Here is a 12,340-nt window from a genome sequence, read left to right as displayed (position 1 = left end):
AGTAACAAAGTAAGTTTGTATCCTCACGCTTGTCATGATCTGAGAAGTATGGCTAGTTGGTTAAGTTCCATACTGTGAAAAGCATGAAAGTGGTGAGGAGGGAGGGGGGATAATAGTACACGCTGTTATAACGCTTTGCGTGTACTCCAATTTCCTGCCTTTCAGCTGCTAGCGCCATGCTGCCTTGCTGGTGTCTGTGACCACAATAACTGCTTTCGTATAGGTCTTTTGTGTTAAGAGTTTTTATCCCATTTTGTTTTGCAGAGTGCATGACAAAACCTTCAATAGTCAATCAATGCTGGCGTCATCTCGCCTTTCTGTCTTTCACGCTGTTCACAGTATAACGTTGGCTACTTCTGTTTGCAATGTAAAAGACATGCAGAAATCTGTGTGTGCAAGCCTATTGTAAATAGAGGTTAGATTGCCCATTTTCCCTCTGCATTCCCAAATGTTAAAGAAATTTGTGATATATTGAAAGACGAGTTGTTATAAGACAAATTCTGCATTACTTCTCTAAGCCCGAATTGTTCATATTATAGAAGTAGTTTTTGATAGTTTTTCAATTCCTAGGAGCTATTTATGTACTTTGTTGGATCAAGTTGGCTTATCGCACTGCTGGCAGAATTTTGTTTTTGTTTCCTCCGTGCTTTCTTGAGCTTTCTAGTGGCCCAACTTCCAGCTGTTGCCATGAGAACAATTGTATATCTTCTCTGCGCAGAGGATCCCTAATCCTGCAAGCAGTCTAGACACAACCAGCATTTCTTTGTGGCAACAAGAGAAACCGAGAACTGCAGCATGAAATAAAAACACCCAGCTGCCTCTATGCTTGATAAATTATCCGACTGCTTGGTTCAGGTCATGGAGATTAATGTAACAATTACATCTGTTGTCTGTGGGAACCATCAGTACGGCAGTTCGTCAGAATGATGGGTAGTGCATGGCTCATAGTAGAGTCAATCTCCACCGTCCTCATGTGTTTGCTTATGTTATTCTCTTTGACATTAGTTGCGCAGAGTCAACACACTGCAGTGATAAACCTCTTGAAAGAATCTTTAGCTGCTTTCAGAGTTACTCCCGGTGAGCATGTTGGAGTTTCGCCCAGATTTAGAAACACAAATGCATGTACATTGCTTTGACATGCTGAAAACTATGGGATAATCAAGCAGTTCCGAGTTTCGAAGAATTCAGCTGATGCGAAAAAATTTTGCAATGCAAAGGAAACATGATTTGAACATAATAAAAGCCTCAAGAGAATTCTCAACCAAGTAAAGTCAAACCACTGTCCATGATTGACGCCCCCTGATGATAATTCAACTTCTGTGGTTCTGCCTACCTACCAAACTTGGGAAGGTATACAAAACAGTATATCCCTGTATTCTATTTGCAAGAGCCTTTGTTGTACATAGCCTTCAAGAATTTGTTGCATCAAGTAGCCCAAGGCAAGTTTTTTTCTTTGTGTTGTTTTCATAAGAGCATATGGAATGTGCGTGCTTGCACACATACTGTAAATATTGTGATGCCGCAGCTGTGTTTTTACCTGCTCCACCTCTTGGCTTGGACATTTGTTAGTTACTTTAGCAGATTTTAGAGTTGGCCACACCATTACCTTTCTCTGGGTGGATTTGCACAAGGCACCATGTGCCAAGGTTCACCAACATTGGGTACTTTGTTGCAGCATGCAAACTGTGTAGATAAGCTGCTCATTCACACATGGCTCTAATAAAGGCATGAGAACACCAGTGTCTCTTTGCTTACTGCAGTTGAATGCTGTTCAGTCAGTTGAGTTCAAGCACAACATTGGCTTCCGGTGGGGTATAGAATTTACTGCTACATTTAAGACAGACAACATGGAACTCTTATTTCATCAAGCCTTAGAAGGACATAACCATGAAGTCACCTTCAAAGCTTAATGGCAATGTGTTGTCAAGCTATTGAAGCAAGCAGATCCTGAAGCAACACGCGTCACCAGAAATCACTTTTTTTTTTTAACACATCAGCATATTTTATTTCTATGACAATACTTTATGTGTTTGAAAAATCGTAGCAGCTGCTGTGATCAGCAGATTTCTGAGGAGAACAATATTTGCTATGAAAACAATAATCAGCAATTTATTTTTTTCGTAACAACATCAGCATATAATATCACTATTTATAATCCTGAGTTGCTTCTTTAGAAACATCTCTCCCTTACTTGAACAGGTTGCCACAAACAATGCCCAGAAAGACCAGAAAGCCTATCTGTCGATTAGAAACAAATTTCTTGGCGCAGTCACCGGGGTCGTCCACGTTGAGCGTGTGGATCTGAAAAATGGCACAGTGCGATAATTCAGCAAGGCAGTCTACATATACGTTCAGTTGAGTATGATCGAAATGTATCTGAAAGTTGTGTCTGCTGATTATTGAGAAAATTTATTAAGATGAAGAATATTTGATCTGAAAGCACTACACAAAAGGGAATCTGGGCCTGTATTTGTTATGTTTCATTTACTTTTCATTTGTTATGCGCCGCTCCAAGTGGTAATAGCAGTGAAACAGCATCTTTGGAAAGTTGTAGCTAATGACGAATGCCAAAAAAATGAAATGGATCGTTACAAATATGGCCTCTGTAGTGAACTCTCGCACTTTAGGTCATGCTGATGTCATTGGGGTACTTGCGATCTAAGCCTGTTTCTGGAGCTCTTTAACCATGTCTCCTTAATTACCACTTAGCATATTATGCTAGATTTATAGGTGACACAGGAGAGCAAAAAAGATTGAAGGATAGTCACCTATGACGACTAAGGAAAAATAAGTTGGTTTGGCATTGGAACTGGCACCATCTTGTTGCCTTTTGCATCGACAAACTGGAGTAGTCACTTTAGAGTGTTCTGTGCGCAAGAATCATCGGTTCAGTTGCCTTTCTCCTTCATCCCATCATGCAGAATAGGCAACTGGCTGTCTGTATATAAACCTCCCTTCCTTTCCTTGCTTTCTGTCTTGCATACCAGCAGATCGGGATATAAATGAACAAACAGGCATAAGCCAGGTAAAGCAGAACAACTTCACAATATATTGACAGCTTTAGCATGGCGAAGTCCTAGTGAAGGCATAGATATTAGAAACAGTGCATTCAGCTGCATTGCATGTTATTGCAACGATTGACTATGTCCCACCTACCTGCTGGCATAGCATGTTGGTACTGACATGATAATCATGAAGGTATTTTCGTACGCGTGCTGTTTTTTGAAGAGAGGAGGATAGATTTCAAGTTTTCTGTTTTATGAAATCTGTATATTTCCATAGAAATAAATTGCTTATTAAGGGAGGTGTGCAACTCAAGGATGTTTGCAGCATGTTATCCTTGACCACAGCGTCACACAATGTTATCACCAGTGTTGCTGTCTCATTGGTTGCATCCTCTGGCATTCTAGTACAAATATAAGCCATGCTAATGTAAAGGGTAGTGAAAAAATGTAACACCAGTAGTCAATGGAATGCTTCCCTGTACGCGCCAGAAAACTGCGGTTAACTTTTTTTTTTCACAAGAACAGAAGTGTGCAGGCATGTGAACAAACAGGAATTTGCTATCTGCAAGAGTAAATGATCGAAGAGTTAGACAAACCTGGCGAGCAAGATGTGCTCCCGTTGCTGCAGTAGCAAGGTAAAAAGGCCAGGATTGCCCTGAAGCCAAGCCAGCCAGAACCAGGTTGCCAACCATACTTGCAGAGAACACCCACAGATATCTCTTTGTTTTGTCACCAAACTTGAGGGCAGTAGATTTCATTCCGATAATAGCATCATCATGTTTGTCCTGTAATAAATAGAATGCTAAAATGAATTAGCAATAAAATGGCGTCGCAAACAGATGGACCACGCAAGATCATGAAAGTTGCGTGCAGCTGCCTGGAGCTGCACCAAATTTTTTTAAAAGCCTATGCAGAAGAGGGTGCAAAACTGCCTCTGCTGTTTGGTCAAAAGAGAAAGTTGGAGGACTGGCTAATTAATGAAGTTTCATAATTCAAAAATCAAAATGTGGGGTTTAACATCCTGAAGCAATACGAGTACACAGGCCATAAAAGATGCTGCAGTGGAGCACTTAGGATTGATTTCAACCACCTTGAATACTTTAACACGCACCTAAATCCAAGGACACAAGTGTTTTTTGCATTGCGCCCCTACTGGAATGTAGCTGCTGTGGTTGGGAATAAAATGCGCGTCTCCACACTCAGCAGCGCAATGCCACAGCCAATGACACACTGCTGCAGGTCAGCTTCATAATTACAGAGAGTACACATTGAAGTTGCAAAAGCAGCATAAACGTGTGCTCGTATCACGTCTACGCAATGGAAGTGCAATGGACTAGGTGCAATGGGATATTGGCATGCAAGCATCAGAATACCATGCTGTAGCCACAGAAGCATGCAACATTATCCGAAATATCCCGACAGCTTTGGAAAACCTACAGATTACAGTGACAATGCAATTAGTCATCTGTAGTTCCTTGCAAACACCAATGAAAGCTTTATTTAGATCCGCTACCGCAGCGTGTGGGATCTGCCGACTTTTTATTTTCGATGTACTGTATGAGCTAGGTGCATCATCATTATCAGTCTATATCTGTGCCCACTGCATCACAAAGGCCTCTCCCGCCTATCTCCAATTGCTCGTCTAGGCCTGCAAATTTCCTAATCTCACTACACTACCTAAGCATCGGCTGTCCTTGACCGAGCTTCCCCTTCCCTTGGTACCTACTCTTTTACATTTACAAGCCACCAGCTATCACCTCTATGCATTACATGACCTAACGAACCCCATTACCTCTAAATCTCAACTAAATTACCAGCTGCATAGTACATTTGCTTTGTGATCCGTTCTGCCACCTTCCCATCTCTTTACATTATGCCTATAATTTTTCATTGTGTCGCTTGTTGCACAGTCTTTAGCTTCTGTGAAGCCACACTCTTATCCTCATAGTTTCAGCGGCATAAATTAGTATTGGTAGAATGCACTAGCTAGATGCCCAAGACTTTACAATCATGTGTAACAATTTTTTTGGTGCCAGAGGATAAAGTTCAAAAGAAGAGGGATCTACATCAAACAGCGTTATTAAAAGGAGGCACTTCAGACTGACGAGTGACGAAAAGAATGTCTTCAAAATGAAGGATGAGTAGTTGAGTGTTTATTTACAGCCCAGAACATTAAAACTCACCTGATGCGCATAGATTGTGTCATAGATGAGTGTCCAAGACATAGCTGCAGCATAGAGGGGGAGGACTGCTGACCAATCACACGAACCTTTGATTGCTGCCCAGCCCATGAGAGCACCCCAGTTGATCGTCAGACCTGTCGAAAGGCAAGGGTGTGGCATTACTTGCACACTCTGGAATTTGAAATACCAGTTCAGATGACCGTTACAGGCGTGCTTCTTGCAAATCAATACTGGAATTTTCTTAACTATTTTCTTACTGCTGCAAACAGAGCATAAAAAGTAATGCTTTAATGAACATATTGAAATAAACTTGAAAACGTTAACACCTACCAATATTCTTGACTGATATAAAAGGTTATGTCCCTCAATTATACAGTTCTCTTTGTTGAGAACTAGCCCTGCAATGCATTCCTTTATGCTGCATTTCTGTTTACATTTAATGTGTCAAAATGTGAACAACTGTTTTATCAGGAGGTATGCCTAAGGAGATATGCAATAAGGCTCGCAACAGTCTTTAGTGAGCAGTTCTATGCCATAGTGGCTGGAAGATAAGTTTATTGATTTCACATAAATAAAAACCATCACCGAAATCAATAATTTTGCTAGAAAAAAAGAAGGTATGCTTACCCAACATGACTTGTGGCCAATAAGTTACCCTCTTCATGATGGGATACAATGTGACCAGAGTAACAGAACTTGCCCCAAGGACTATGCTGCAAGGATATAGGAAAACGACACTTAATAGCCCAGTCAAGGGCATTGTCACATATAAAAAAAGAACACATGACAAGACATAAGAATGTGAAGCACAATTTAACAAGTCTTTGAGCTAGTGGAAGATAGCAGACTAACATCCTCCTGGCCGACCAATGCACAATGAGCTCCCGGCTGACCAAAGAAAGCATGGGACTTGTTGCTCGCTGAAGTCATTGTGCTAGGGAGCTTATCCAATCAATTGTGTTGGACTAATGTGGTGCCGAAAAATGTTTCACCTTTTCAAGAATGTTGCCGCCTTTGTCTGGGAAAAGTTCTGTTACCTTGGAAATTTTCCAGAGCTTTTTTTCGATTATGACGTCTCCAAGAGTGGCACCAAGAATTATTTATTTTTATTAACCAAGCTCATCTTAGGTCTTGCTCAACAAGTACTGTCCACTGTCTTCCTAAAGAACATGGGCCATCATGTAAAAACATGGAGGTCTTTTTATCAGCGGCTGCATAAAGTTAACTCACTAGCACAGTGCCAGATGTATCTGCACAATCCCTCTTCCTTTTTCAGACTGGGCCCTAAATGCATACAAGCGTTTTATTTTGAGTTATCTGCACTGCAGTAGGTGCAGTACAAGGCAGTATTGCAAGAATTTCTGTCCACTCAGGAATATAACAGTAATAATGCTTCCTCAGACAGGATTTCATTCTCGACATCATTTGGACACATGAATATTGGTACACTATTACAATGTGTGCACAGTATAATATACCAACAGTACTTGTGCCGCTCTATTCCATTTACAACCTTATGAATCGCAGTCCATACGCTATATGTCCAGCAATGACAACGCAGGATTAATGCTGCATACCCATTAGCCGAGGGTCCCGTTGCAGTCTGACTTTGGGACCCTCATCTGTATATTGTATTCTACCAATTCATTGTATTTAAAGAATAATAAACTGAAACCAAGATCCATGAGATGTATGTGATTGATCGTTATGTCTATGCCCCAGTGCAATTACACAGAAGATTAGTGTCGCATCAGAGTTCCAAGATTTAGGTATACATATGTCTAAAACATGCTGCATAACAGAGCATTTCAATGTTATTGAAATATTACAATGCACATGGCATGCACATTTCATGCATGTGTACCTGGACACCAAAAATCACTTTAGTAGTTTGAGAAATAATATAAGTAGTGCATCAATGCCTTTAGTTTTGTTGGCTATTTCTGCCTGCGACAAAAAGGTTCCAAGTGTTCAACAGCATGAAAGTGAAAACTAGCAGTTACTGTAACAAAACAATAATTCCTATTCCTAGTGTCACCCATTTTTCAGTGGGTGATGTCATGACAGCCTTAAAACCATATTCAGAAACGCATCTTAAGTTGAAGCCTGAATTGATAAGCAACGCCTGTCACAGTCACCCTGAAGGAAATGCAATGAGTGTCCTGGGCACATTCTCACCAGGCATCATTTAGATCAAGTCAAGCATGAGCTTCAAGTTAAGATGCATTTTTGAATACAGGGGTAAGTGTGCTATTTTGGTGAACAGAACTGGGCATCTGTTGCAATTATGAATTCACAGTTTTATGTTGTATCCCAGATTACATGTGGGTAGACAAAGCTTTGACAAAAGTAATACAGCGTGTTGTGTTTTTCTGCAAAAAGCACAGGTGTTCACCAGGCAAATCTGGGCCCCACCAACAGTCATCCTCAATAGGGCGAGTTGTAATGTATGGTTGCCACTGGTGAATTGTGTTGTTGTAGTGGGAGACTCTGGAAGTTTGGACCACCAGGGGTACTTTAACTTGCACCTAAATATAAGTACGTGGGTGTTCTCGCATTTCGCCCCGATAGAATGCGACCGCCGTGGCCAAGGTTCTATCTCGACACCTCATGCTTAGCAGCCTAACACCATAGCCACTAAGCAACCACGGTGGGTTCGCATAAACATTGACATTCATCGCGAGATGGGCTCTGCAGGTGTTTTTTGGTTCTCACGTGGTAGATGTTGCTTGTATTACATTGCGACAACAAAACAATGGAGCATGCTGCCCGATTTCATTAAAACAGCCCTTTTCATCAGAACAATGTGTATACATTTAGGAAATGAGCAGCATTGGCATCCATAAGAAATAAGTGTTCCACTAATGTACTCACCGTCTATCACCAGCATCCTAGGCATGTTCCTTCATATATTGGGTGAGCATATTCGAGTGCATGGCACATGGATTTTTGATTTCTGGACGATATGGAAGTTTAATGGATATAACTAACCTCCACATAGTAGGTCTTCTAGACATTGAAACATTCTATGGGTGTTGGTGGTTGATTTGGGGCCATTCTTAAAACATACGCAACCATACAGTTCCACAATAAAAAATCAGTAGTGATGTAACACAGTATTAACTCTCATTATAAATGCGACAAATACTAGAAATACGCCAGAAAGGTCTACATACGTGTACCAGTTTAGCTGCAACAGTATGAGCGTCGACAAAGCAAGCTGGCCACCAGTAAAGACAAGAGCATCGAACATTGATAGTTCACCACTTGCAAGAGGTCGATTTTTAGTTCGCTCCACCTGCAAGCAAGAACCATTCCTGAGAAAACAATGCCGAAAGGTTACACCTTTCAAGACAATCATGGCTATGTGTGAATCTGCACCTTTCTGTCTATGTCTCGGTCCCACATGTCATTTATAGTGCAACCGGCACCTCTCATCAGCACTGCTCCAGCAGCGTACATAGCTAGAAGCTTAAGATCGGGTAGACAGCCCGGGTCTGCTGCTAGACCAATGCTCCACGCCCCTGGCAACATCACCAGCCAGGTTCCTGAAGGTGAAAAGCAAGACGAGGAGTAGAGAAGGATTTGTCATGAATAGCGAGATATAACTAGAGATCTACGCCTCTCCTTGTACATTTCCGCCAAACGCTTTGCAACGTCTTCTGATCACTTACCGATCGGTCTGTCCAAGCGCATGAGTCGTAAGTAAGGCCGCAACCTATCTGGCGCCGCTTGGACGAGTCGTTCAGGAAACGTGCGGTGAACGGTGAAAGCTTTGTGAACGCCCAAGGACTGCGGCGCGTCTATTCTGCTGGAAGACTTGCATCTCGCACCAAAACGGTCCGTCGAGGTGAAACTTACACGATTGGAAACTAAACACAACACTGGGGCCGTTGACTTCAGATGAGAGCAGCAGGCACGGGCGTGCAAAAAACACGCAAAAACCCTGCAGGCCCGCTTCCCAAACACCGCGGCACTCATGATGGATTCGCTAGCAGTCACTCTCAGCCAGACGGGAAGAAAATACTGTTATTTGTAAAACAGCAACGCTAAGGGACGGGCTCACATGAGCCATATGCCACGGAATACGCATAAACACGTGCGCGAAGCAACGAAACCACAAGGTCATCGACACAACGCTTTTGGGGCTAAACGTCCGGTCCCCATACCGTGGACGCAAGCGGAACCGTTCCGCTCACTGCAGTACCACTCTCGGCATTGTGTGTGTACACACGTAGACAGAATATGAAGGACACGCGGGACGAGCGACGCTGCGGTATCACCTCCAGTCGCGGCGCTCGCTCAACGCCGTCCCGAGTAGTCGCGTGTAGTCACTTTTCCTCTTGGCTAGCGTTACGTATTACCGGTATTACCTCGATGCAGGGCATGAATAGATAAGCACCAAAGACAGGTTGCAGCCGCCTCAGACTGGGGAGGATTTTCCATATCTGTGCAGCTGCATAAACGAGGAAGACAGTCGCGCTGGGCGCGCAAGGCGCAGGCGCACGCGGGACCTTGCTCTAAAAGGCGTTGCTGTCGTCATACCAACAAGCCAAGACCATTGCCAAGACTGAGGTCGAAGGCAGCGCAGCAGCTAGACAAGTTCTGGTTTCGCTCGCGCGGCAATGAGCGCAAGCAGTATGTAATCGAGTAAATATGCTTGATTGACTCAGATAACGTGCTGTCAATCATTTCACATGTACGAAATATACTGTTTTGTTGTGGCATTGGAGCGGTGGAATTCGCTGTCGTCTTTTTTTTTCTTTTCTTCTATACGCCGAAATGACAGCAAATTAATTGCTTTCGATATATTGCAAGTGCAATGGCTTGGCAGCGTGCATATAGCATATATGCACTATCGCGCTATAGGTGCACGTGAGCTACAACGCGCGACCGCTTTCGCACGCGCTTTCGCGAACTCGTACTGATAGAGCGCGATACAGCTGCGTCTCTTGTGGTATAGCCGAGCGAGACCATGTATATATGTCGAGTTGTTCCGAAAGTAACACTGTTTCAATTATTTCTGTAACGAAGAGGCTTAGTGCGACTACATGAAGAAAAAAGAAAGAAAAATGCTCGTGATAATTTACAGCGATAAGAGCACAAATGTAGAAGAATTTGGTCGTGTGCGAGTTTATATGGATGGAAGCGTGCGGCGACCTTGGAGGAACAATAAATTCCACAGCTGCGAGGATCAGCAGCAGTCTATTTTCACGGTACGTTCGTTCGCTTGCCAACTGCGGCGGGTTGAAGAGGATTTACTCTGTTCACTTTGCAGTTGTCCGAAGTACGCAAACTCATAATTAGACTGTTTGTAAATTCATTTTACTGTGGAGTTCGAAAACTGCGACCTGCGAAGCCATGTTTGCGAGGCGATAGCGTGCCTGCTGTCTTCCCTTTTGTAGAACCTAAACGCAGTTCCGAACGTGTCTGCACCTATGTAGCAGGCGCCTTTGAATCGAGCTTCTCCACTATAAGAGTATTTGTAAGAAGAAGCGCGCTTCATGCAATCCTGTAAGTTGTTATTGCAACATCGCGCGGCTTGTACAATGGGCTTGGTCCTTGAGGGGCGATGACCGTTATACGGCCCTTCCTAAGTGCCAGCTGTGCGCACTAGTTCTTACGAGCCCCACATGAGGGGCTGTCAACAGCCAATGGCGGTAACGCAAAGCCGTAAATACAGTGTACTATTCTAGTACACTGCAGCTGTAAAACCTTTACGGATGGATGTTATGAGCGTCCTATTTGGAACGGGGCGGTGGGTTGCGCCATCAAGCTCTTGCTGTTATACTGCCTAATGTCCTACCTAAGTTAAACAATAAAAAAAAAACACTATGAACTACCACACCCAAATTTTCTGACCCCATATTGCGAACTTTGTTCTTGTACGTCTCCGTTTTCGTCGTTTCCCTACTTTTCTTCCACCAATCTTCCAATCGCCTCTTACTAATCTCTATTGCGGACATGTTTACTTTTCCCCTGCTCTCGCTGAACCCAAGGGTTTCAAGGAGGCCAGTGGTGCCCAAATCGACCGCTCGACAGATGTCTTCACAGTCTAATAAAACATGTTCCATCGTTTCCCTAGCTTTACCACAGCAAGCAAATGCGTCTTCTTCCTTCTTATATCTCGCTTTATAGGTGCGCGTTCTAAAGCATCCCAATCTCGCTTCGAAAAGTAATGAGCTTCCCTTTGAGTTATCATAAATTCTTTCTTTCCCGATTTCGTTTTTTCCTCTTAAGTAGTTACTCATGGCAGATTTCTTTTCCACTGCCGCCACCCACGAGATTATTTCAGCCGCTCTGACTTACCGCTTGACGTTCTGTGTTACTGTGTTGCTCACCCTACGGGCCGCATACTTGCTGGTAAGCTTCCTAGTTCTTTTCCTGCACTGTGAATCAATGTTTTTCCTGTACAGATACCTCAACACTCTCCCAGGCCGTTTACTTTCTTCCATATCCCTCAGTCGTTCTTCATAATCAATTTTACTGTGAGCTTCCCTCAATTCAAAACTAGTCCAGCCCATATCACCCTGCACAGCTTCATTTGTAGTCTTCCCGTGAGCGCCCAATGCGAGGCGACCCACTGACCTTTGGTTCCCATCGAGTCCTGATTGTACCCCTGATATAAAGCAAACAACCGCATTTCCAAAAGTAAGTCCTGGAACCATTAAACCTTTCCACATACCTCGGAGGACCTCGTACCTATTGAACGGTAACGCCGGTGGACGCGCCACTGGCGGCGGCCTTGCACAGTGCACTCGGGAAAGGCAACTATTACTTCTTTATTCTATGGTTATTATATGAAACTATGAGGAAAGGAGCCAGTCGCGCGCCGTAGTTTTCTGCGTCATTGATAGTGCTTCTACGTCTTATTCACGTTTACAGAGCAAAACAAGCAACACCCTTCGCATGTGTTGGGTGGCCGAAGCTTCAAGAATGTCGAAGAAGAATTGTTGCACGGTGGGGTGCTCAAATGCCGGCGAAAACGTGCAGGCGATACGGTTCTATTTATTACCCGCAAAGCCTCATCAGCGGGAGCAGCGGTAGCAATGGATTAATGGATCGTCGCCGTTCGGCGGGAAATTTCTTATCTTTTCTTTTGTCGTGTCGGTATTTTTTCCACGCGATCATATTTAGACGGCTAAACGACGA

General features: G+C 43.4%; 1 protein-coding gene across 1 annotated transcript; it reads right to left on the bottom strand.

Moving 5' to 3' along the window:
* Positions 1-2,082: 2,082 nt before the first annotated feature.
* Coq2 (ubiquinone biosynthesis protein COQ2, mitochondrial) lies at positions 2,083-9,715 on the bottom strand. Its single transcript, XM_050184304.3, has 7 exons — positions 8,863-9,715; positions 8,570-8,736; positions 8,365-8,486; positions 5,816-5,901; positions 5,189-5,322; positions 3,602-3,790; positions 2,083-2,301 (listed from the first exon to the last, which is right to left on the bottom strand). The coding sequence occupies exons 1-7, from the start codon at positions 9,167-9,169 to the stop codon at positions 2,188-2,190; spliced, it is 1,119 nt and encodes a 372-aa protein (XP_050040261.2). The 5' UTR covers positions 9,170-9,715; the 3' UTR covers positions 2,083-2,187.
* Between the last annotated feature and the right edge of the window lie 2,625 nt (positions 9,716-12,340).

Source organism: Dermacentor andersoni, chromosome 4, assembly GCF_023375885.2.
Source record: "Dermacentor andersoni chromosome 4, qqDerAnde1_hic_scaffold, whole genome shotgun sequence".
Taxonomy (NCBI): domain Eukaryota; kingdom Metazoa; phylum Arthropoda; class Arachnida; order Ixodida; family Ixodidae; genus Dermacentor; species Dermacentor andersoni.
Note: the sequence above shows the minus strand (reverse complement) of the source record. Positions and strands in the feature narration are given on the sequence as shown.

Excerpts from the sequence above, each read along its gene's own strand:
- Coq2 (XM_050184304.3), bottom strand. The coding sequence starts at position 9,169 with ATGAGTGCCGCGGTGTTTGGGAAGCGGGCCTGCAGGGTTTTTGCGTGT. Across the intron at positions 3,791-5,188 it reads ACACAATCTATGCGCATCAG|GACAAACATGATGATGCTAT; the intron begins GTGAGTTTTAAT and ends TATTTATTACAG. Across the intron at positions 2,302-3,601 it reads GAGCACATCTTGCTCGCCAG|ATCCACACGCTCAACGTGGA; the intron begins GTTTGTCTAACT and ends GCCATTTTTCAG.